At 35.0% G+C, this 23,761-nt stretch overlaps 3 protein-coding genes and 1 long non-coding RNA gene across 4 annotated transcripts; 2 read left to right on the forward strand and 2 right to left on the reverse strand.

Annotated features, from left to right (window-relative positions):
• Positions 1 to 1,342: 1,342 nt before the first annotated feature.
• On the reverse strand, positions 1,343 to 4,195 carry LOC107864330 (toMV resistance protein Tm-2(GCR236)). The gene has a single exon (XM_016710679.2). It carries the CDS (start codon positions 3,997 to 3,999, stop codon positions 1,426 to 1,428), a length of 2,574 nt encoding a protein of 857 aa, XP_016566165.2. The 5' UTR covers positions 4,000 to 4,195; the 3' UTR covers positions 1,343 to 1,425.
• Positions 4,196 to 4,687: 492 nt separating this feature from the next.
• On the forward strand, positions 4,688 to 6,788 carry LOC107864329. The gene is made up of 3 exons (XR_001672619.2): positions 4,688 to 4,857; positions 5,052 to 5,280; positions 6,204 to 6,788. It is a non-coding gene; the product is annotated as an uncharacterized LOC107864329 (long non-coding RNA).
• A 3,941-nt stretch (positions 6,789 to 10,729) lies between these two features.
• On the reverse strand, positions 10,730 to 13,891 carry LOC107864328 (toMV resistance protein Tm-2(GCR236)). Its single transcript, XM_016710678.2, has one exon. It carries the CDS (start codon positions 13,592 to 13,594, stop codon positions 10,955 to 10,957), a length of 2,640 nt encoding a protein of 879 aa, XP_016566164.1. The 5' UTR covers positions 13,595 to 13,891; the 3' UTR covers positions 10,730 to 10,954.
• Positions 13,892 to 14,874: 983 nt separating this feature from the next.
• LOC107864327 (phosphoinositide phospholipase C 6) lies at positions 14,875 to 20,287 on the forward strand. The gene is made up of 9 exons (XM_016710677.2): positions 14,875 to 15,485; positions 16,277 to 16,473; positions 17,496 to 17,631; positions 17,739 to 17,978; positions 18,062 to 18,285; positions 18,382 to 18,499; positions 19,093 to 19,245; positions 19,357 to 19,443; positions 19,790 to 20,287. Exons 1-9 carry the CDS (start codon positions 15,159 to 15,161, stop codon positions 20,081 to 20,083), a joined length of 1,776 nt encoding a protein of 591 aa, XP_016566163.1. The 5' UTR covers positions 14,875 to 15,158; the 3' UTR covers positions 20,084 to 20,287.
• Positions 20,288 to 23,761: the final 3,474 nt, after the last annotated feature.

The following is a 23,761-nucleotide window of genomic DNA, read 5'->3' on the forward strand; positions in this document are numbered from 1 at the left end:
AGACAGTTGACTGTGATAGTGACAGGTGAGCCCAACATGTTGCCTAAGCAGTGGCAACTTTGTCATCACATAATCTGCAAGAAACAGGTCCCAACACGCAGTTTGTCAATCATCAAAACTAAGAACTTAACAATTGTTGATTTATAGTGGCTAATTAACAATTCATTCACGTGGCATTTACCCCTGCATTCTTACTCGATGTGATCCCCTAAGAGGTGTTGTGGCAAATCAGAAGGTGTCGAGGGCAGAGGTACTCTGTCTTGCTATTTGGTAATGGAAAAGAAGACGTAACAGAATTGGACGAGTTTTTACCTCAAACAGTTTGGCCTGTAGACCGGAAGAAGTTTAGAAGAGATGAACAAGCCTAGCATCTGCCAGTCGGGGTGGGATACGCTTGCTTCTTCACAAGCTTATCCCCAATAATTGTAGTGCAAGCCCTTCTTGTTCTTCCTATTCCATCCCAACTTCTAATTTAAACAGTTGAACAACGTACACTTCATGAACATTAGGAGAAAACATAAATGTTGGCAAAACTTATTGGGAAATTGATGAACAATTGATCCTATAGTCTATTACAATTTGCTCAACATTTCGAAGTGTTGAGTTTGTTAAGATGGACCGGGTTTTGTTACCTGAACCAGCATGCTTTGTCCCTAATAATTTTAAAGGAAAAATTAGACTAACATTTTTAAGACTATAATTACAATAAATAGCAACACTTCTTCAAAATTGCAACTTATAGCAAAAGTAGCAATATTTTACCCACTTCATAGTAATAGAAGAATATGTATTTTTCAGTTGTGCATATGTATTTATGAGTAATACATATATATTTGTATATGTATTTATATAGCAACATTCTACTTAAATACAAATACAATTTGCTATTTTTCGTAATTATGAAACTGTTGCTATAAAAGTTATAATTAAGACTACAGAATTGTTATTTCTGAAATTTTAAATAATTATTTTTAATAATAATAAATAAAAATGAACAAGGGACAATACATTTTCAATGTGAAGTTTACATTCTTAAAAAATTAATAATTAATATAAAGTTATTTTTATCATAATATTCATATTAATTGATGTATAAGTTTAAGTTTGAGGGAATAATTAAGAGAATAAATAATTATCTTGATTATTAAGAATAACATATAAAAAAAAAAATTAACAATTAATTTTGCTAAATTAAAAATAAAAGTAAAAAGTATTTTTAATATAATAAATAAATAAAAATATGCAAAACAGTATGGACAATTTTATTTTAAATAGAGAAAGGAGGAGGAAATTGAGGGCCTAGGGAAGAAGCATATAGAAAGGGCGAGAAAGAAAGCGGCTATTGAAGAACAAAAGCAACTATAATTCCATAACTTATCAACACTAGCAACCATAACAAACTAATCAAAAAAATATACTGGAAGACTAACACATTGGGATTTTCAGCCGTTCCGGAAGACTAACACTGGAATAAAATCCCGTAACTACTACCTTTTTCAGTTTAGGCATACTGACATCATCCCTGCAGATTACTTCAGAGAGCCCTTTATTCCCCTGAATATGCAAAACTTCAAGTTGCGGAAAGCTATCACAGTTGACATCGCAAGAGAGATCCATTTTATTTTCATTATACTCGCAGTGAACCATTTTGAGTATCCTTAATTTGGGCAATTTCTTAAGAACTGTGAGTAGAGGACCATTAACATGATGGCGGACAAGAGTAAGCTTAACAAGATTTGGAGGGAATGCTACATGGTTGGTGGTAGTTATTTGGATCCCACACAAATGCAACTTAACAATATTTTGATAGGAAGACAAGTTGATCTGGTCCGTTGAGTGTCTAGTAAGTTGGAGCTTCAGAACCTCCAGAGTGTTAGGCAGCATAGTGCTCGGGTCTGATAATATACTGATGGTGGAATTGGATACTCTTATTATACCCAGTTTTCTTAAATTGATCAACTGGTGAAAGAGTATCGGTTGAAAAAATTTATCATGCATCCACATCAAAGTATGTAGATTATTAGGCAACCGGTACATTTTTTTTACGGGTGCACGTCCAAAATCTCTATCACAAAGATGTCTCAATTGTTTCCACTCCCAAACACCAGATGGAATCCTGATGGAGCTCTTGCTAACATCTATGGTCTCTAGATGTTTGACCTTGACAATACTATTTGGCAGTTCTCCACTAATTCCCCCCTCCAATCTCAGATAGCGTAAGCAACTCATGTCGCCAATTTCTTTTGGGATTGTGACATCCTGATCACAACCTTGAGGCATGACTACAACCAACACTTGAAAAAATTTGAAGTCAAGAAGAGTCATTTGAGAAAATATGCAAGGTTTTTTTGTGAAACAGAAAAGTGCACGAAGTTTCTCAGGCTTAGGATTTGAATTGAAGAACTCATTCATGACATTATCAGAGTAAAATGTAATCCTTTTCAGCCTGGCAACATTGTAAGGATCACCAAATGCATTGTGCTCTGTGTGAAAGAAGTTGCTTTCCTTAGCCAAGTCCACACACAAACTATGTAACAAGTCATGTATGCGGCAACTTGAAATTCTTCCATCATATGTCCTTTTGGCAACTTGAATCAAGTTTCTAGAAACCAAATCATTTAGGACATCCTCCGCCAAATCTTCAGCCTCTCGCCTGTTACCACTGTTTACTACTATCAATTTCTCAGCAATCCACATATTTTTCAAATCAAAAGCAAGAATTTCATGGTCCTCGGGGTAAAGGCCAAAGTACAAGAAACATGGCCTTAATTCAATGGGCAAATCATTGTAACTCAGAGCCAATACCTTAGAACATTTATCTTGAATTATATGACCCATTCTCTCAAGTACCCTGCTCCACGCATGTTCTGTTCTTTCCCTTGCCCTTAACATGCCTACTGTCACCACAATGGCTAATGGTATCCCTCCACATTTCCCAACTATATTTCTACCAATATTTACCAAGTCTGGCGAAGCATTGGCCCAATCATTATTATCAAAACTACAAATTTTCTTAGTAAAAAGTTCAAAGCTGTTCTTTGAATCTAGGGGTTGCAACACGTGGAGTGAGCTATCCCCTCCTACGTATCTGCCTACATTACTATTTCGAGATGTGATAATTATCCTACTACCATTTTTTGAATCACATTCAGGAAGGACAAGTTTCAGATCATCCCAAATTTCAATATCCCAAATGTCATCTAAGAGAAAGATATACCTTTTTCTTTTCAAGAGTGATCGTAGGTTGTTCTCCAACCTATCTACCCTTTCCTCCTTCAGTCCAACTTGTTTGGCTATGTCAAGTAAGATTTCTCCCGCTCTTGGCTGTTGTGAAACATAGACCAGTCCCGAACACTCAAACTGATCACGGACATGCCTATACAGATTCTTGGCTAGAGTTGTTTTACCAAGACCGGGCATGCCAACGATGGAAACTACTCCATAAGGCAACTTTTTATCAAGTAATCTAGCTTGTAGCTTGTTGAAGTCATCATCCAAACCGATGACCTCTGTTTCATCAACATGAAGGAATAATTTTCTCCGGTCAAAAGGAATGCAGTCATTATTGTTACTTGTATCTGCGATGTTGTAAGTTGTCCTTACACGGTCAATGTCAACAACCCTTTTCTTCATCTTCTCGATCTCCGTAGCAAACTCATCGGCAAAAGAAGCACAAGAAGGGATGCAAGCAGTCTTAAGGCGACAAATAGCGCCTTTGTACTTGTTGGATTGTTGAATTTTTGGAAGGAACTCATCTAAGAGATCCTCCGCATCACCTGCCAGTTCTTGAATATCTTTTATCAAGTTTTTCACCCTTGAATCACCTCCAGTTGCCTTTTCCTTTGCATCATCGATGTATGCTCGCATGCGTCTCATTTCTCTCTGGAGCCAATCGATGTCATCTTTCAAAGAATACAAATGCGTTCCTTCTTGAAAGAGTCGATTTCCAGCTATATCTAAAGTTTTATTGATGACTGCTGTAAGAAGAATTTCAGCCATATGGTTTTCCCAATATTTCTTTTTCAGTAGGTAACAAGATTTCTAATCTGAATTATTGGTAAAAGGAAAAGAAAGGTGCGCTTAGACTATTGGGTTTGGTGTTATAGTAGATGGCCTAGTCTCTTAATTTATAATGTCAAGTCAATGAACATGAAAGAACCACGAAAGAAGAAACAGACACAAACAAGTTCCCTACGCGTTAAATCCAATAGCAAGAGTTAAAAGGGAAACTTCAAAGGGTAGTTGGCACTCTCTCCTTCTATTTTTATTATATATCACACTTTGAATATAATTTAATATTTTGAAAAGTACATTCAATAAGAATCTATATCTTATTAATAGCAAAGGATGCAGCCCTCTCAATAAGCATCTATATCTTATTAATAGCAAAGGATGCAGCCCTCTCATTCACCCAAATATTAGTATATAATTCGTCCAAGTGGCATCAATTAAAATATCCATTGCAATTTCTTTAATTTTTTGTTATTTTTAAATAATTAATTTTGAAAGAATAACTAAATAATGAAAAATATGTGAAATTTTAACTTCTATAAACTACCCATAAAAAACGGTAAATTCAATTTCAGTTCAACTAAAACAAATGAGGAGAAGTTAATTCAATAAAAAAATATAAATAATTTTGTAATAAAAATTCAAATTCAGTTTTAATAATTTAAATTTTAATAATTATAAAACTGTCACAACTTCTTACAGATTCCTTTCGTTTAGGTTTTATATAGATAACTGCATAGTTAACTTCTCTGAAGTAGAAAAGAAATTGCCTTTTTAATATATCCCATCCTCAATCACAATCAAAGGTTTCTTCATGCATTCCCATTAAAATCTTCACAATTAAAGGTTTCTTATTCTTTTCCTTCTTTTTTTTTTTTTTTTTTTTTTTACTTTCGATAGTTTAATCGGTAGTTTTCTATACCTTTTTTTTTTATTATGTTTGCATATCTTATTCACTGGATTTTGGGAATTATGTGGTTTGGCTCTGTCGAATTTTGCATTTGGGTTAGATTGATTATTAAATTCCTAAATGTTTGCAGATCTGCATGTCCCGAGCCTTATCAGGAACTAAGTGAAATTTTGTGATGATTCATCCTAAATTTCTCATGGGTCTCTTCTCTTCCTACTTCATGCTTCTATTTGGATGCCTCAAAATTGGTGCTTAAATGTGTCTTTTGTAAGTTTACTTTCCATTTATTTTTTTCAATTTCAGGGTGGAGAGTCTAGCAAAATGTGGAGAGTGGCACTACTGAAATACGTTTCAATTAGGTATTGCAACTCACTTCATTTATAGGATAGGGCACTTTTCATCTTTTGCTATCTTTAACTTGGCGTAGGAAGATTTTTATGTGTATTCGTTCTATTTAATTCTTATCTTAGCAAGCTTCTCTAAAAAAAATCTTATGTTGATAAGTTAGCTGATTTTCTTACATCTCCTGAACAACACATGCTACACACTACTGCTATAAATATATTGTTTTATATAAGGCATCTGCAAATCAATGATATATTTGAATTGTCTAGAGCGCATAAGTTACATGGTTAAATGTTGCAGATATGGAAGATAATGAGAGATCTGACATAAGAAATATTGAACGTCGAATTTATGTGTGGTTTTTAAGATTGAATAAACATTAGTCCGGAATAAACTTCTTATTACGTGAAATCAATTGTGCAGATCTCTGTAACTTATCTTTAGCAATGTTGTGTGTGTATCTTTATACTCAAGTAACTTGATTTCTTGATAGATGGATGTGATTAAAATTCATGAAGCTCAATTTCTTGATGACCTTTGTGATCTCTGTTGCAATGCTGCTGATCTTGATGACTATACTATTATTCTTGCAGATCCATATGTTGATTAATTTTTAGGTATTACTTCAATTTTTGAAAATTATTTTTCAAGACTGCAATTTTTCCATTGACAAACTTTATGGTCGAAAAAAATGATATAGTAACCATGGCATAAATTGTTATAAAAAGAAATGAATCACCGCCGAGTACCACCATCCATTTCCAGTTCCATTTCAATAGAGTTCACCAACAACCATTGCGAACCACCAGATCTCCATCCATAAGCATCTCGAACTTCGCCAAATCAAATCGACACACACTCATTTGATATTGAATAAATTATTAAATGTTGCCATTTGTTTTGGTTGAAGAGTTAAGATTCTGTTGAGTTTTTTCAGGTACCAGTCGGTGCGTTGAGTCCCCTGGTCTTCAAGAATTACATACATTACTTCTAGGAGCAAAGAAAATGTCAAACTGTGATGAAAATGTTCATGCTGTTAGTATACAGTGGAACGGTGAGACAGTTGATGTCACGACGGATGGAGATGCAGAATAGAGTGTTTAACACTGCTGAGAGATTAGTGATGGTCAAGAGGACAAATGATCTTAATAGCATGAAGGTCACAGTTTCCACTCTATTGCAATTGAATGTAAAGTTAGTCCCCATTGGTTAGAGAAAACAAAGTTTTACAACTATCAGTTACCACCAGAAGATGTTTCTTTTGCTCATCTAGAGACACAACTAAGTTTCTCAATTTATCTAAAGATGTCCAATGAATTCTTGGCAAGACTTACCAGTTGGGCTATGTTAGTTCAGTCAAGAGGGGTGAAGATGTCAATCATGGGTGGGGAAGACAAATATTAGACACCATCACTCCATAGACAAAAGTGTTGAAGTTATTTTTTATTGTAATCTCATTAAATTTTCGAGGGAAGTCAAAGTGTTCTTATATGATTAGGAGAATGAATATGTTCATCCGAAAGAGACAGTTTATGTGTTTGTTTATTGACGTCCTTTGTTTCCTTCATACATACATGATCACCATATATTTCTGCTAGATGAATTTTGATAATGAAAAGATGTAATATAGTTGAACATAGGATGAGTAAGAAAAGACTTTTCATGAGGGGATGTTTAAAAATAAACCAGTCAAACTTTGTATAATGGAATACTTCGTCACACATGTATAAACTAGACATTATATCTTTTTTAAAAGGCTTAATCTTACAGCATGAAATTTAACTTTTTAGTGCCATTGTGTGTGTAAATTTAAAAACTTATCTACTATCCACAGTTTTATGTTGTTTTTAGAATATTGACAATGTATTTTTTTGTATAATTAAAGCACAAAACATTTAAAATTTCTCAGTTAAAGTAACTACATATAGTAAACTAAATAGATAATCTTAAAAGTAAAGGTTATATTATATTGTTATACTACGGATAAGTTGTGAGCTCCGAACTAATAATAATAGGAATTAAATATGATAAAATAAAGAAGATTATAATTTTTTAATATTGTCCACGCATCGCGCGGGCACATATACTAGTATTATTTAATAACAAGAGTAAAATGGATATAAAATGATAATTTATCCATTTGCTTTCCAAACTATATCATTGACCATCTACTTTTAGTATACTAGGACAACTAAAGATGAACGGAGGAATACTATTTGATTAAGTGTACTGGAACTATGACTACATTTGTTACGACATACTTTAACTTCACGGGAGTCATATTATCCCTTAACTCAATTTTAGCGTATTATTGTTACCCTTTGTGTTGCTTGGAACTTTTTTCAACCTTTTTAGCCAATGTGACACCTTTAACGTGAGCCTTATTTATATATAATAAAGGTGTCACATCAGTACAAAAGGGTGCCCAAAATGCGCTAAAATTGAGTTGAAGGGAAATTAGAATGTGTCATAGCAATTTTGGTCATAGTTCAAGGACATACTGGATGCTTATCTCTTTGATTAATGGTAATTTAATGAAAACACCTTTTATTTTTTAGGAGAGGGTAAATTTTTTTTAAAGGATGCTTCCATATTAAAATAATATATACAGTCAAACCTCTTTATAGTGACAATATTTATCCATAAAATTCATGGTTATTATAGAGATATTGTTTACATAATACATTTATGTTTTAATCTCATTTAGTTTTTAAAAGTAAGAATATAAAAAAGTATTAAACAATTTAACCAAAATTATACTGGAACAAAGAGGCTCCGAAGGTTTTCCTAAAGTTTTCCCCCCTTTTACCTTGTGAATTTCTACCCCCAAATAATTTCTTATGGGACATTTAAGCGTTGTCCAAAAGTGCAATAGTTGAAGAACTTGAAAAATCTTACAATTTGCTTAGTTAATGATGATTGCCATAAATAATTTAATAATTTATTTTGATACAGTATATAATATATTTTTAATAAAATATTAATATTACATTATTTGATTGTGCTGAGCTAATCTTACAAAGATTGTATCATTATAATAAATGTCATTATTGTTATAGGAAAAATATTGTTGTAGAGAAGTTAAATGTAACATGAAATTTGGTTCAGGAGAAAATTAGATTGCTATAGTAAAATGTTGTTATAATGAGCAACCATTATAGAGAGGAATGAGTAATGTAATATGACCGTAGGTTATTAGAGGCAAGCTAAAAACTTACAATTTACTGTATGCATATTCCCTAAATACTAGTAATTTTTGTTATTCTGATCCTGAGGATGAGTAATTTGGAAAAGTAAGAGAAAAGGAAGATGAATAATTGGTAAAAGGAAAAGAAAGATGAGGTTAGACTTATTCAATCAATTATTTGCTTTATCAACTACTTGCTTTATTATTTGGAGTCCACTGCCAAGTCTACTAATAATGTCAAGTAAATGAAAAAGTTTCCTTTTTCAAGTATGAATACCAAACGTTAGTAGTCAGACGATTGTCAGTGATATTAGAAGCGTCAGAATATAAGAAAGTTTCACGAAGAACATCAGGAGTATCAATATTGTTAGAGTTGTGACTCGAATTTTGTTGATTCGGCCCAGAAAGTTTCGCGGTGTGATCCATGTTTGTAATTTTCAATGGGGTCTGTGGTGGTAGCGTCGGACTTATTCGTACACACGTATTATATAAGTGCAATTAGTGTGGGTCGATTTTGATTATTCAAAAATTATGTCGCTCCACATTGTACTCCTCTTCTTTCATAGTGAAACATCCTCTGCCTCTACCCGTGGTTTTTCCCACAAAGGTTTCCACGTAAATATGTGTGTTTTTGTTTTCTTTCTGCTTGTGATTTTGCTTTATTTCAGCCCAATTTCTAACAAATATATATTTTTTTTATGTTAGTGTTGATAGAAAAGATAATCTTAGGATGTTGAATACTTTGACTCTCGAGAAGTAAAACGTTCGAAGTGAAAGTAGTAAAATGTAAGGAGAAGTTAAGCTGTTCAGCATCATGAGATAACAAAATGTTGGTATGTTTCACACAAAGGGCTCACAGTACCAATGTAAGGGAAAGTATCATATTTTTATATAATTATAATTATATCTTATAGTTTGTTTACATTTTTGTATTTTGAATTTCGTTAGTAAAAATTAATACTTTTTATATTGTGAATTTCTTTAATGAAAACTTTAGCTTTGGTATTATTTTAGGTTTTCTATCATCATGATTGATACGCTACATTCAAACTATTTTAAGGGAACTTTAGCTTTGGTATTATTTTAGGTTTTCTATCATCATGATTGATACGCTACATTCAAACTATTTTAAGGGAACTTTAATAGGAAAGAACCAACCTTATTATAACACTATAAGAATTGCTCTTATATCTACGACATAATTCCCCACGACATATTGCAAACAATATTAATTAATACGACCCACAAAAATAAATGAGAAAGCCCCTAATTTATGCACAAAACGGTCGAAGTCCATACAAGTTATGTGGATTATCTATATATACTTTATCTAAGAAACATTTCTTTTTCACAAATTAAATTCAGACTTTAATAGATGTCATCATAGAGTCTATTCAACATTTTGAATTTATGAATTTAGAATAACTCAAGTTTTCTCCTTTCTTTCCCTTCAAATTCAGCTAATTGCAAGTTTTTAATCAGTCAAAAGTGTTGACAACTAAGGTTTTTGCTTCACCTCAAGTGTTGGGTTTTGTCGATTTGGTAAACGGATTGGGGGAGGTGAAGGGTATTGATGTAAGAGAAAATGGGTTGGAGTTTGTGAGTGTTGGAGAAGAGAGTAAAAGAAAGGTTTTTGATAGTAACATGGCGGGGGGGCGGGGGGAGGGGGGAGGGGTGTGGAGGGGATTTGATTTTTTTTTTTTTAATTTTCTATTGTTTTTCAATTTTTTAAAATATTATAAATATTTTTTTAATTTAATCACGCACCTAAAAATGTGTGTAACCACGCATTTTACCAAATCATCAGGTCAATGGCACCAAAGCAAATAAGGATTTAAAATATTGAATTTTATTGAGTTGAGAGGTACAGATGACAAATGTATAAGTATGAGTATCCATTTACTTATCAAATTCATTTTCATTGTTTTGTGTTAAATATACAAGAATATTTTTCTATCAAGAAAATAAGTAAGAAACAATCTATCCTCCTGAATTTTTTTTCTTGTATTCCATACCGAACACAGCATGCACAAAAAATGCATTCCAACTTCGTACTTGTCATTGGTGGTCAAGTTTTAAAACACCAAAAGAAAATGAAATTTGTTATTAGAAAAAATGAGTTTGATTATATTTTTTTTTTATCTACTCTTGCATTAATTTTGTTAAAATTTATATGAACTTAACAACTTAATATATATACATGACATAGTTTGTGACAAATTAGCAAGAAGAAAATTATTTTAGTAATAATTATTAATAAATTTAGCATTTATAATAATTAAGCACATTTTAGTAAACTTACCAGTTGCGATACAGCACCATACCATCAAACCAAAACTATTAAACAACAGTAAATGATACCGTCTATTCAAACATTGTATTGTAATATAGTATACATTACAATACCATACCATATGTATCATTACTTGGTACCCTATGCTGCGAAAAAAAATACCTTATTGATAATATAAAACATAACTAATTATAGTATCAAACAAACCTTATGCAACATTTGGGATTTTCATCATTCTAAACCGTGCAAGCCGTTCCGAGAGCCTAATCTCGGAGCGGACGCCTTCAAGTAGTACCTTGTTCAGTTTAGGCACACTGAAATCATGCGTGCAGGTTACCTCAAACAACTGATATGGATCCACAAAATGCAAAACTTCAAGTTGCGGAAAGCTATCACCATTCACATCGCTCGAGAGATCCATTTTCCCTTCATTATATCCGCAGCCATACATTGTGAGTATCCTTAATTTAGGCAATTTCTTAATCACTGAGAGCAGACGACTATCTATCTTAAGATCGACAAGAGTAAGCTTGACAAGATTTGGAGGGAGTGCTACAGAGCTGCTGGGCATCATTCTGAGATGACGCAAATGCAACTTGACAACATTTTGATAGCACGATAAGTTTATTTGCTCTTTCGTGCGACAGGAAAAATAGAGCTTCAGAATCTCCAGCGTGTTTGGCAGCATAATTGTTACAGGGCTCGATATTGATAGTATCTTAATGGTAGAATCGGATACTTCTTGTATACCCAGTTTTCTCAAATTGATCAATAGGTGCAACAATCTCGGTTGAAAAAATCTATCAGGCAGCCACATTAAAGTTTGTAGATTATTAGGCAGTGAGGACTTGTTGTTTGGGCAAAATTGGCTTATATTAGAAAAGAACCCAAAATATTCTATATGCAATCCGTAATGAAGATGTCTCAATTGTTTCGACTCCCAATGAGCCAAAGGATTTCCTATCATGGAATTATTAACATCTACGGTCTCTAGACATTTGAGCTTGACAACACTATTTGGCATTTTAATAAAACGACCCTCCAACCTTAGATAGCGCAAGCAACTCATGTTCCCAAATATATTCGGGGTAGTGACTCTTCGATAAAAAATATCCGAAACGACTACAACCAGCACTTGCAATAATTTGAACTCAAGATGAGCCATTAGAGAAAATATGCAAGGGCGTTTTGTGAAACAAAAAAGTGCACGAAGCTTTTTAGGCTTAGGATTTGAATAGAAGAAGTCATTCATGACATTATCAGAGTAAAATGTAATCCTTTTCAGCCTGGCAACATTGTAGGAATCACCAGACACGCTATGCTCGGTGTGAAAGAAGTTACTTTCCTTGCCCAATTCTACACACAAACTATGTAACAAGTCATGTATGCAGCAACTTGAAATTCTTCCATCGTATGTCCTTTTGGCAACTTGAATCAAGTTTCTAGAGACCAAATCATATAGGACATCATCTGCCAAATCTTCAGCCTCTCGCCTATTACCACTATTTACTACTATCAACTTCTCAGCAATCCACATGTTTCTCAAATCAAAAGCACGAATTTCATGGTCCTCAGGGTAAAGACCAAAATACAAGAAGCACGGCCTAGATGCCATGGGCAAATCATTGTAACTCAAAGCCAATACCTTAGCACATCCATCATGAATTTTATGACCCATACTCCCAAGTACTCTCTTCCATGCATGTTCTGTCCTTTCTCTTGCTCTTAACATGCCTGCAGTCACTACAATGGCTAGTGGTATACCTCCACATCTCCCAACTATATCTCTACCAATATTAACCAAGTTTGGGGAAGCATTGGCCCAATCGTTATTATCAAAATGAAATATTTTATTGGTAAAGAGTTCAAAGCTGTTCTTTGAATCTAGGGGTTGCAATATGTGGAGCGAGGTATCCCCTCCTACGTATCTTCCTATATTGCTATTTCTAGATGTGAGAATTATCCTACTGCCAATTTTTGAATCACATTCGGGAAGGTAAAGTTTCAGATAATCCCAAATTTCAACATCCCAAATATCATCTAAGAGAATAACGTACCTTTTTGTTTTCAAGAGGGATTTTAGGTTGTCCTCCAAGTTATCTTTCCTTTCCTCTTCTGTCACTCCAAATTGTTTGGCTATGTCAAGTAAGATTTCTCTCTCTCTTGGTTGTTGTGACTCATAGACCAGTCCCGAACACTCAAATCGATCACGAACATGCCTATAAAGTTTCTTGGCAAGAGTTGTTTTCCCCAGACCGGGCATGCCAACTATGGAAACTACTCCGTAAGGCAAATCTTGATCAAGTAATTTGGCTTGTAGCACATTGAAGTCATCATCCAAACCGAAGACCTCTGTTTCATCAGCATAAAGGAATAGTCTTCTCCGGTCCAATGGAATGCAATCATTATTGTTGTTACTTGTATCCATGATGTTGTAAGTTGTCCTTACACGGTTAATGTCAACAACCCTTTTCTTTATCTTCTCGATCTCCATAGCAAACTCATCGGCAAAAGAAGCATGAGAAGGGATGCAAGTGGTCTTAAGGCAACAACAGATTGCGCCTTTGCACTTGTTGGATTGTTGAATTTTTGGAAGGAACTCATCTAAGAGATCCTCCACATCACCTGCCAATTCTTGAATATCTTTTATTAAGATTTTCACCCTTGAATCGCCTTCAGTTGCCTTGGCCTTTGCGTCATCTATGTATGCTTGAATATGTCTCATTTCTCTCTGCAGCCAGTCGATGTCCTCTTTCAAAGAATACAAATGCGTTCCTTCTTGAAAGAGTAGATTTGCAGCTATATCTACAGCTTTATTGATGACTGCTGTAAGAAGAATTTCAGCCATTTTTTTTTCTCTTATTGTTTTTCCTTTTCTTTTTTTCTCAGTAGCTTGAAAAACTTCGCAATCTGATAGGATGAGGACAGAGATACTTATAAAGAAACGAACATCAATTGGTAAAGGAAAAGAAAGATATTCCACTACTTGTTCTTAGTCCACAAACAAGTCTCTTTTGTCAAGTACACGAAAGAAGGAAGAATGGAGTCAGAAATAAGAATAAAGAGACAAATATCCGCGCAAACAAGTTTTTATGCGCTCCGCACACAGTAAATAGTGAACTCAAGGATCGTGTTTCTTCATTGTGCATCACATGTGCGATCAAGAGCGGAGCTAGTTAATAGTGAGGGGGTCATGTTTGGCGGAAAATTGTACTGTTAAAATAACATGTATATATATAGCAGAAGTTGAACCCCTTCGACTAGTTCTTTTATTCACATATTTTGACTTTGAAACCCTTAGTTAAGATGTTGCTCCGCTATTGTGTGCGATGCGTGTGCTGTCCGCATCGCACAAGCATTTACGTATTCAAATGAAAGTGAGATATCAAAATTTTAGTAGGTCATTTATGTATTTAGCCATTACCAATGTTTTGTTGGCCATGTTATATTCTGAACACTGATATTTTATAAATTGAAAGTTACATGAACAATCCATTTCAAAGATGCTTCATATAAACAACTGTTTTTCCATCTCACTATTCCAACTCTTTTGATTCTTTCTAATCCACCTCGTTACATACATTAAAGCATAATTAGTAAAAATAACAAACTTTTAGATGCACTAACCTAATTTATAATATTATCAAACCAACATGTGAAATTACGATAATTTCATATCCACTACATATCCTTTAAAGTGATATATTCCTCTTCTTTTTCTTCTCATGTTTCTACCTTTAGTTTTTTTATATATGTTCAAAGGAATGGGAATAGAATCAATGAATCAAAACATATAAAAAAGGCAGAATTCCACTAGTTCAATACAAAATTTTATAACCTAATTTTCTTTCAATGACTTGTATTTTTATTATTTTTTATATATATAAGCATCTCAAAAGTAATGTACTCCCTCCGTCTCATTTTATGTGTCGTCATTTCCTTTTTGGTCCATCTTAAAAAGAATGTCACAGTTTCTTATTTGATAATTTTTTAGTAGCATCATTCCTATTTTATCTATAGTGGATCCCACTTATTAAGAAAAGACAACTTAAAGATACACATTGAAATAACTTTAGAGTAATTTTGCAGTGTATATATATATATAAGAAAAGGAAACAAACATTGGCGGGAATTATTCTACGTTAACGGTAGGAAGGGAAGGTGACAAAATAAATACATCAAGATGTAGAATCATAAAATAATTGACACATTTCAATATTTAATTTAAACTTGATATGACTTCTTCAACAATAAATTCCATCACTTTTATACTCTCACCAAATTGTTTTACATCTTCCATTGTTTCATTCAACCAACAACTTCTCAGTCTTTTTTTTATCTATTTAAACTAATCCAACTCTCTCTCTCTTTGGAAAAAAACTCAAGATCAAAAGGTCATTCTGATTTGAGAAATGGGAAGTAGTTATAATTATTACAGAATGTTTGGGTGTTTCAATCGGAAATTCAAGATTAGGGAGATGGAACCACCACCGGATGTGAGGGATGCGTTTTGTAGGTACACCAGAAGAGGCACTCAGATGAATGCTGATCAACTTCTTCGATATCTGGTGGAGGTACAAGGAGAGGAAGGATGCACCATTAAAGATGCAGAGCAAATCATACAGCAAGTTGCTAGTCGGCGACACCATCTCATCAGGCGCCTTAACCATTCGCTTGAACTCGATGATTTCCTTTATTTTCTCTTCCAGGATGATCTCAATGGACCCATCAAATCTCAGGTTGGCTTGTTTTATTTGCAATGTTACATTGACTTACTTACCTTGTCCATGTATGAGTCAAGATAAAACAACTACCATGATTTAAGTCATTAAATTTGGATTTGTGTTGTGACAGTAGAAAATGTATACAACTTCTGTGTTCACAACTAAATTTGGATTCATATAGCTGATACAGACTTGCTTGTGATTGCTAGAGCAGTATAGACGATCAAGATTAGTTGATGCAATAGAAGGTTGTTAGTTATGGAGCTGGATTTTTTAATTTCTTCTGTCAGTTGCTCCGGCAAGACTTGAGCTGTTATGTACCAATTGTTCCACATTGGAAAAAATAGAGAAATGCTGATAGGTTTATAGGCTAAATGGTTTCTCCCAGCTATCAGGCTAGTCTTTTGAGTTGGGCTCTCCCATTTGGTTTATAACATTGGCGCTTTCATTGAGAGTCTCACGCGTGAGGCCGTGACTCGGAGTGGTGGCCAGGACCCAAGAGGGGGTGCCAACCGTGATGCTAATGGGTTCTCCCACCTATCAGGCTAGCCTTTTGGGTTGTTTGGTTTATAACATGAGCTTTAAAGTTTTAAGTATCGAAAAGGTTAAGCTTTTAGGTGCCACTCTATATTTCGCATTGGAATTGAATGATACCCACCCGCTTTACTTATCAAGTATTGTGGATGGTTGGTGTATTGTCAAAGTTTTTTTTGTTCATGTGCAATATATAAGTACAAGTAGTGCAGACGGCGACTTTAACACAATATAATAACCATTAGGTTTGTCTTGACAAATTGTCGTTTCAGGTACACCATGACATGACTGCTCCATTGCAACATTATTTCATCTATACAGGTCACAATTCCTATCTAACTGGAAACCAACTGAGCAGCGACTGTAGTGAAATCCCTATCGTTAAGGCTCTAGAAAGAGGTGTCCGGGGAATAGAACTGGACTTATGGCCAAGCTCAGGGAAAGATAATATTCATGTTCTTCATGGAAGGTACAATTTGCTCCTGATTCATAACGCGATTGTAATTTCTTGTTTTGGTAATAAACGACATTATATATACCAAAATACGATGCTGTTTGTTAGCTTGGCCATCAGACCAGAGTACATAGACAGCACCAGCTGCAGCAGTTCTAAACAATTCATCATGCACACTCTTGTCATTCACATGAGTGGCACTTCCTATGACCATTCCATTGCACACCTATACTGGCCTTGCCACACTAGAAGCTTGTTCCAGACAGTAGCCGGAAATGGGCACTTGTAAAAACAGGCGTTCAGATGATTCATCCTCGGTCTCACATAGAGAGCACGAGTTATGATCAATCAGCTTCCACTTCTTGTGTCTGTCCCTAGTGTACAACCTGTTGAGAATTGCTAAATATAAAATGAAGATTCATTTAGGTGCCCCGGAAGCTTTGCAAATAAACCTCCTCCAAGGGACTTTCTGGTGGCATCCTCTAAGGCTAATGTAGACCTTCTTAATAAATAAGCTGGTAATCCCAGCAGCCTCTAACACATGAGTTTCTGTGAAAATCTTTCGAGCATCCATGAAGCTTGTTTACGATAGCAATCCCAAATATGTTGCCCTTTGATATAGTATTCATGCACCCATTGAACCCATAGTAAAACTTCTTCATAACTTTCATAGCTTTATAGGCCATGCGTGTATGTAGTGAGATTCATTACTGTTAACATGATAACAATCTAAATGCAATGGGAAGAAGTAGCATCTCTTCAATCATCTGCAATTATCAATAGAAGTAGTATTTCTTATTTAATAGAAAATCAATTTTGTCACTTGTTTTTACCAAATAGATTATTTTTATACCATATAAGTGGTTAAAAGAAGAAGTATAAATCTGCAGTACCACATGTAATGTCAATGTAACTAAGCATTTGTGTGCTTCCTCTTATGCACTCGGATTTCCAATGTCTGAAGTTCCTGAATTTGACTTCAAAATTTACAGGTCCATTAACTTTGTTGAACGATTCCAATTCTAATCATTTTGCAGGACCCTGACCACACCGGTGCCACTTCTCAAATGCTTAAAGGCCATTAGAGACCACGCTTTTGTTAAGTCGCCTTATCCTGTCATAATCACGTTGGAAGACCACTTGACACCAGATCTTCAAGCTAAAGTTGCAGAGGTTAGAATTCATTTTCCTTTGTGGATACTGCTCGAAATATGACATGTTTCCTATTCATCTAGCTTTAACTCCTTTCTCCTTTCCTTGGTTCCCATTTGTTCCTCTAGATGGTTATCCAAATCTTCGGAGAAATGCTATATTATCCTCAATCCGAATGCTTAGAGGAATTTCCTTCACCTGAACGACTTAAGAATAGGATTATTCTCTCTACAAAGCCGCCCAAAGAGTACCTTGAGTCAAAGCATCAGAGAGACACATCTCCAGCGGGAAAAGATTCATTTAGAGAGGACATTTTGAAGAAGGAGAAATGCGAAATTGGTGCCGAGGATCATGACACTGATGAACGGGTAAAATGACATTAAACGGTCTGTTGATTTTCTTATTGTGAGATGCTGATCATCTTTTATGTGACATGTTATCTGGAAACTAGAGTGACAGCGATCAAGATGATGAAGAAGGTGACACCTCCAATGATCAGCAATCATCCCAAACTGGAGCACCTAAGTACAAGAGTCTGATAGCAGTTCACGCTGGGAAGGCAAAACACGGTTTGAAGCGTGCACTAAGAGAGGGAAGTAATAAAGTCAATCGACTAAGTTTGAGTGAACAAGAACTTGAAAGAGCTGCAGAAAATTATGGAACTGATTTGATTAGGTACTCCACAATTTTTTGCATATAAAATTCAATGATTGATGAGAATGCTCCGGCTGTTATTGAATGACTTTTCCTCTCCATTCTTTCATTTGTTAGGTTCACACAAAAGAATATTCTAAGGGTTTACCCTAAGGGAACTAGAGTAACCTCCTCAAATTTCAAGCCTATGACTGGCTGGATGCATGGAGCTCAGATGGTAGCATTTAACATGCAGGTTAGTTTGAACTTCTGGATGCAGGCAGGCGTATGTAGAGATTGGCATTGGGTTCATTTGAAGCCAGTAGACTCGGAGCATAAATTTATGTGTGAAAGTCTACAAAATTGCAACAAATAGCAGAGATGAATTCATAACTTCAATAATATTGTGGTTTCAAAGAGCCTTAAAGGTTGAAAGCATAAAACTTAATCCTGGAACCTCGATCTACTGGACTGCATCACCGTGTTATATTCCCTGAATTTACTTGTGCTCCATCATATTCCATTTTCATGATTAGTATGTGGTGGTTTGTCGGAAGCTCTTGTGTAGGCTGGTGTATATAAACCAAAATGCAAACTTGCATCTAAGATACAGTACCAGCTTTGCAGCTTGAGGTTATTTGACAAACGTTTCATTTAAGGGAATCCATGGCGTCACATCATTTCGCTGGCTTCTGCACCTCTTTGTGTTCCTAATAAACTTCTCTTTCTTAGATGTGCGGCAATGAATATGATTTAATATCAAATGAACTATTCTGTCTCCCAATTTATCTTTTTAATCAAATTGATTCCATATCTGCTGTCTAATTACTATATTAACTGTATGAATAGGGATATGGGAAATCTCTTTGGATGATGCACGGGATGTTTAGGTCTAATGGAAGCTGCGGTTATGTGAAAAAACCTCGTTTTCTCATGGATAAAGGCCCACACAATGAGGTATTTGATCCTAAAGCAAAATTGCCAGTGAAGACGACTTTACAGGTACGCAAAATGTGCTTTCATGTGGAGTGCTTAGAAAATTTCAAGACAATTAACATGACGGCATAGCTGAAGAAATACAATCGTTTAAAAAAAAAAAAAATAATTCTGCAGGTCAGAGTATATATGGGAGATGGATGGCGCTTGGATTTCAGCCATACACACTTCGATACCTATTCGCCACCAGACTTCTACACCAAGGTTAGTAACAGTGACGCTCACTCTTCCATGACTCATTTGCTTACTTGAATTAACACGCTCCTTGCGTAAACCATGCTTTTGAGAAGCTAGATCTTGATTAGCCCTACGCCGATCTTTCCCTGAGTTTATAAAAGTGATATGGAGAATTTGTGCCTTTCACGTAAACCATTCAATTGTTGGTTAACACATTATTAGTCACCACTGGTGTCATTCAGGTATAACTGTTGGTACTTTAGCAATATGTATGAGGTGTATGATCCTTGTTTGGTGTATACTTTTAGTCCTTGCCTTTTTAACTTTACATATCTGCATCGTCTTTACAACTCTATTGATCCTTGTGTGGCAGCTATATATAGTTGGAGTACCTGCAGATGTTCGTAAGAAAAAGACAAGGATACTGGAGGATGACTGGTGCCCGATATGGGATGAAGAGTTTCATTTCCCATTGACAGTGCCAGAGCTGGCTTTGCTTAGAATAGAAGTGCGAGAATATGACATATCGGAGAAGGATGATTTTGGTGGACAGACATGTTTGCCTGTCTCAGAGTTAAGAACAGGGATCCGATCAGTCCCTCTCTATGATAAGAAGGGTCAAAAGATGAAATCCGTCAGGCTTCTCATGCGATTTCAATTTGTGTGAACTGCAAAAGAAAAAAAATATTTTTTTCGTAGTAGGAATATTCTCTTGTACACACATGTTTACATCCTCGTGTAATTCGCGCATGGAGTAATATTGTTCGCGGTATTATAAGGAAGAGAAACAAAACTTCAGGATGAAGTTATGACATTTGTTTGTACAAATAACAGCTTTACTTCAAAAAGCAATCAAATCTTTTCTTGATTAGTTTATTACTATAATATCTGCAGGCATGTACCTCATCATCAGAAGCCAAAGTTGGACTTTGAACTGTAAAGAGGTGTTTTAAGACTTCTAGTGTGTACACAGAAATGCATCCCTACAATTTATTAGACATGAAATATTTAGTTCACGAACTAAATTCAAATAGAAAAAAGGTAATTTTACTGACAATATTAAACATAACTAGTTATGCTAGCAAACTAAACTGTTGACACATTGTGATTTTCATATTCTCAGCTTTGCAAGCCGTTTCGAGAGCCTAATATGGGAAGGGACTCCTACTAGTAATAGCTTGTTCAAATTAGGGATACCGACATCATCCCTTCAGGTTAGTTCAAACAGCATGTGAGAGTTGCAACCCGAATTTTGTTGATCCGGTCCAGAAAGTTTTGCGGTGAGATCTATGTTTGTGATTATTTGGGCCTAGGACTTATTTGTATGCACGTATTAGATAAGTGCAATTAGTGGGTCGATTTTGATCATTCAGAAATTACATCGCTCCACGTTGTACTCCTCTCCTTTCATAGGGAAACCTCTGCCCGTGGTTTTTTCCACAAAGATTTCCACGTAAATCTGTGTGTTCTTATTTTCTTTCTGCTCGATTTTTAACACGGCAGAGTGTACCCAAATACATTCTGATCATCCTTAATTTGGTCGATTTCTTAAGCGTTGCAAACAAATGACTATCTACTACAAGGTGTGTAAGAGTAAGCTTGACAAGATTTGGAGGAAATGCTTGTATTCGGAGCTCAAACGAATGCAACTAAACAATATATTGATAGGCTAACAAATTGATTTGATCCCTCATGTGCCTGGAAAAATAGAGCTTTAGTGTGTTTGGCAGCACAGGGCTGGATACTAATAATATTTTAATGGTAGAATCAGATACTCCTAGTATACTCAGCTTTCTTAAGTTGATCAATTTGTGCAACAATCTTGATAGAAAAGCTTTATCATCTATCCACATCAAGTTTGTAGAGTATTGGGCAATGAACACATGGATTTACAGAATAGCTACCGTTAGATGCACCATGACATCTGCAACGAAGAGTCTTAATTGTTTCGATAAGTGATGATTATCCTACTACAATTGACATTCAACAAGGACGGGTTTTATATCATCCAAATTTCAACATTCTAAATGCATTTATATTAAGCCCAGCCCATTTAAAGGGATCAGCCCAGTGGGCTACCTGGTGTCCCGCGTTGGGCCGTCTGGGATGGTCATCCCGGTGGACCGGCCCAGTTACAAAATCAGACTAGGTCCATCAATTACCCGGCCCGTTAAAAATTAGAGACCATTGGCAGCCCAACGATTATAGTGCCGTTGGCTGACCCAACGGGCAATTGGCCTATTATTTAAAAAGAAAAAAAAATCAAATTTTTTTTTATAAATATCCCAAATTCAAAATCATTTTTCACACAATCTTATTCTCTCATTCTCTCTCAAATATTCTAATTATCTCCTAAAGTGCTCATTTTATTTTTTAGTTTTGCAATTACAAATATCAAGTAAAAGTTTTCTAAAATCGCAACTTTTGGATACTTTCAAAATTTGGTATTGACGTTTAGTCTCTTACTTTTAATTTTTAATTAATCTATTATTTATTGAATCTTTATTTTTCTTATTTTTGTGTATTTTGAATATTTATTAGTTTAATTTGTAATATGGATAAATTAAGAAACATCAGTAAAACTGTTAAAAAATTATTCCGAAAGTGCTAGTGGTAATAAAAAATGAATTGGTGGCGGTTCAGGTAGAGAAAGTTCAAGTATTAGATATACCTGTGTGCCTCCAGTATTAATTAGTTGTAACATCCCGCATTTCGAGCTAGAACAAAAACCGTCATTTCTATGCTTAGATGATCCAAAAGCCTTAAATCCTATGCAAATTTGGTATGTTAATCAATTATGTAGTGTGGGAACCTATTTGAGCATGAATTGAGATCATAGGGGTCCCCTAACTCAAATTCAAGTTGAAAGTTTTCCTATCGTTCGAGTTTTAGTGAGCGTCGAAGCTTGGATCAACTTCAATTGAGCATAACTCTTTGTATATATTGAATTAGATGGCCTACTATATATCAAATGAAAGGTCTTCTAATTATCTTTCCAACGATACCAATTTCGCCAAAATTCGACACCCGAGCAAGAAGTTATGGCTTTTCCAAAGTGGAGTGTGTCGCCCAGTATAAGGTGTGCGACGCACATCCCAACTTATGCCATAAGGTGTGCGACGCACACACTAATGTGTGCAATAAAGTGTGTGTCGCACAACCTATTTCATGTGATAAGGTGTGCGCCGCATACATTATGACCCAAGTGACTTAAACACTCCGTTTTGGGGGGGGAAATGGTCCTTTTCCCACTCTTATTCAGCCATAAATACGAAATTCAGTCCCCAATTCTCTAAAATACATCCACATTCATCCAAAATTCTCAAGAACACTCCCAAGGGTTTCAAACTAAAAATTCAAATAAATCAAGATTCAACCATGGATTTTCAAAATTGATTGAAGATTTGGAATCCCCAAATAGTAGGATTCAAGAATCATCCATTATTCTCCATAATCGAGGTATGCGGGGTTTTCCTAAAAATCTCATGGGCATAGAAATCATGCTTTTAAGAAAAGAGTTTCGAACTATGAATGTATTCATGTTTTAGAAGCTTTAATGATATTGTTTTAGCCTTTGGTCTTTTCCTGAAGTAATTTGAAAACTTATATGCATATATGTATGAGATTTGAGTTGATATATGAAATTAAGAGCATGATTCACATGAAATCCCTCTCTTGATGTGATTGTTTTCATGTTTCACATGTTATAAATTGTTTTGAAATGCATCTTGAAAAGCTTGTTACGAAAGCCTTGAGTTATGAATGATTTGATATGAATCTTGAATTCAAAAGAGAGGGTTGTTTGTATTGATAAATGTGTAATGTTCATATAATGAAAGATGCATGGTTTTGCCAAAAGCGCATGACCACCTTATGTTTGAAGGGTTCTTGCATAGTTTTGATTTATGTTTCAGAATACGAAATCTTTTATACTGTTAGCATGTTTTGATGGTCTGAACTATATTTTTATGAAAGATCATGCTTATTGCATTATGGCTCAGAAATAGAACTTGCAAGTCTTGGTGTGATGACACCAATTCAGATTATGCCATAATAATTCAGAACAGAATAGAATGCATGTTTGAAATCAGACTTTTCAGATGTTGAAACTAGAAAAATGCATGATTCAGAACAGGATAAAACTGGGCATAAAGAGAGCTTAAGTGGTTCCTCTAATAAGGGATGGGTTCAGACAACTCATTGCCCAAAACCGTGATTTGTCGATTCGGGTTTATTCTATTACGCTGGCTTAGAGCCTTGTGGTGTATCAGACTCAGACACTCCAACTCTTGCGGCATACTTGGGTTGGGGGCTTCCCCGCCGAGTCAATGACAGATTCCATATA

Source organism: Capsicum annuum, chromosome 3 (genome assembly GCF_002878395.1).
Source record: "Capsicum annuum cultivar UCD-10X-F1 chromosome 3, UCD10Xv1.1, whole genome shotgun sequence".
Taxonomy (NCBI): domain Eukaryota; kingdom Viridiplantae; phylum Streptophyta; class Magnoliopsida; order Solanales; family Solanaceae; genus Capsicum; species Capsicum annuum.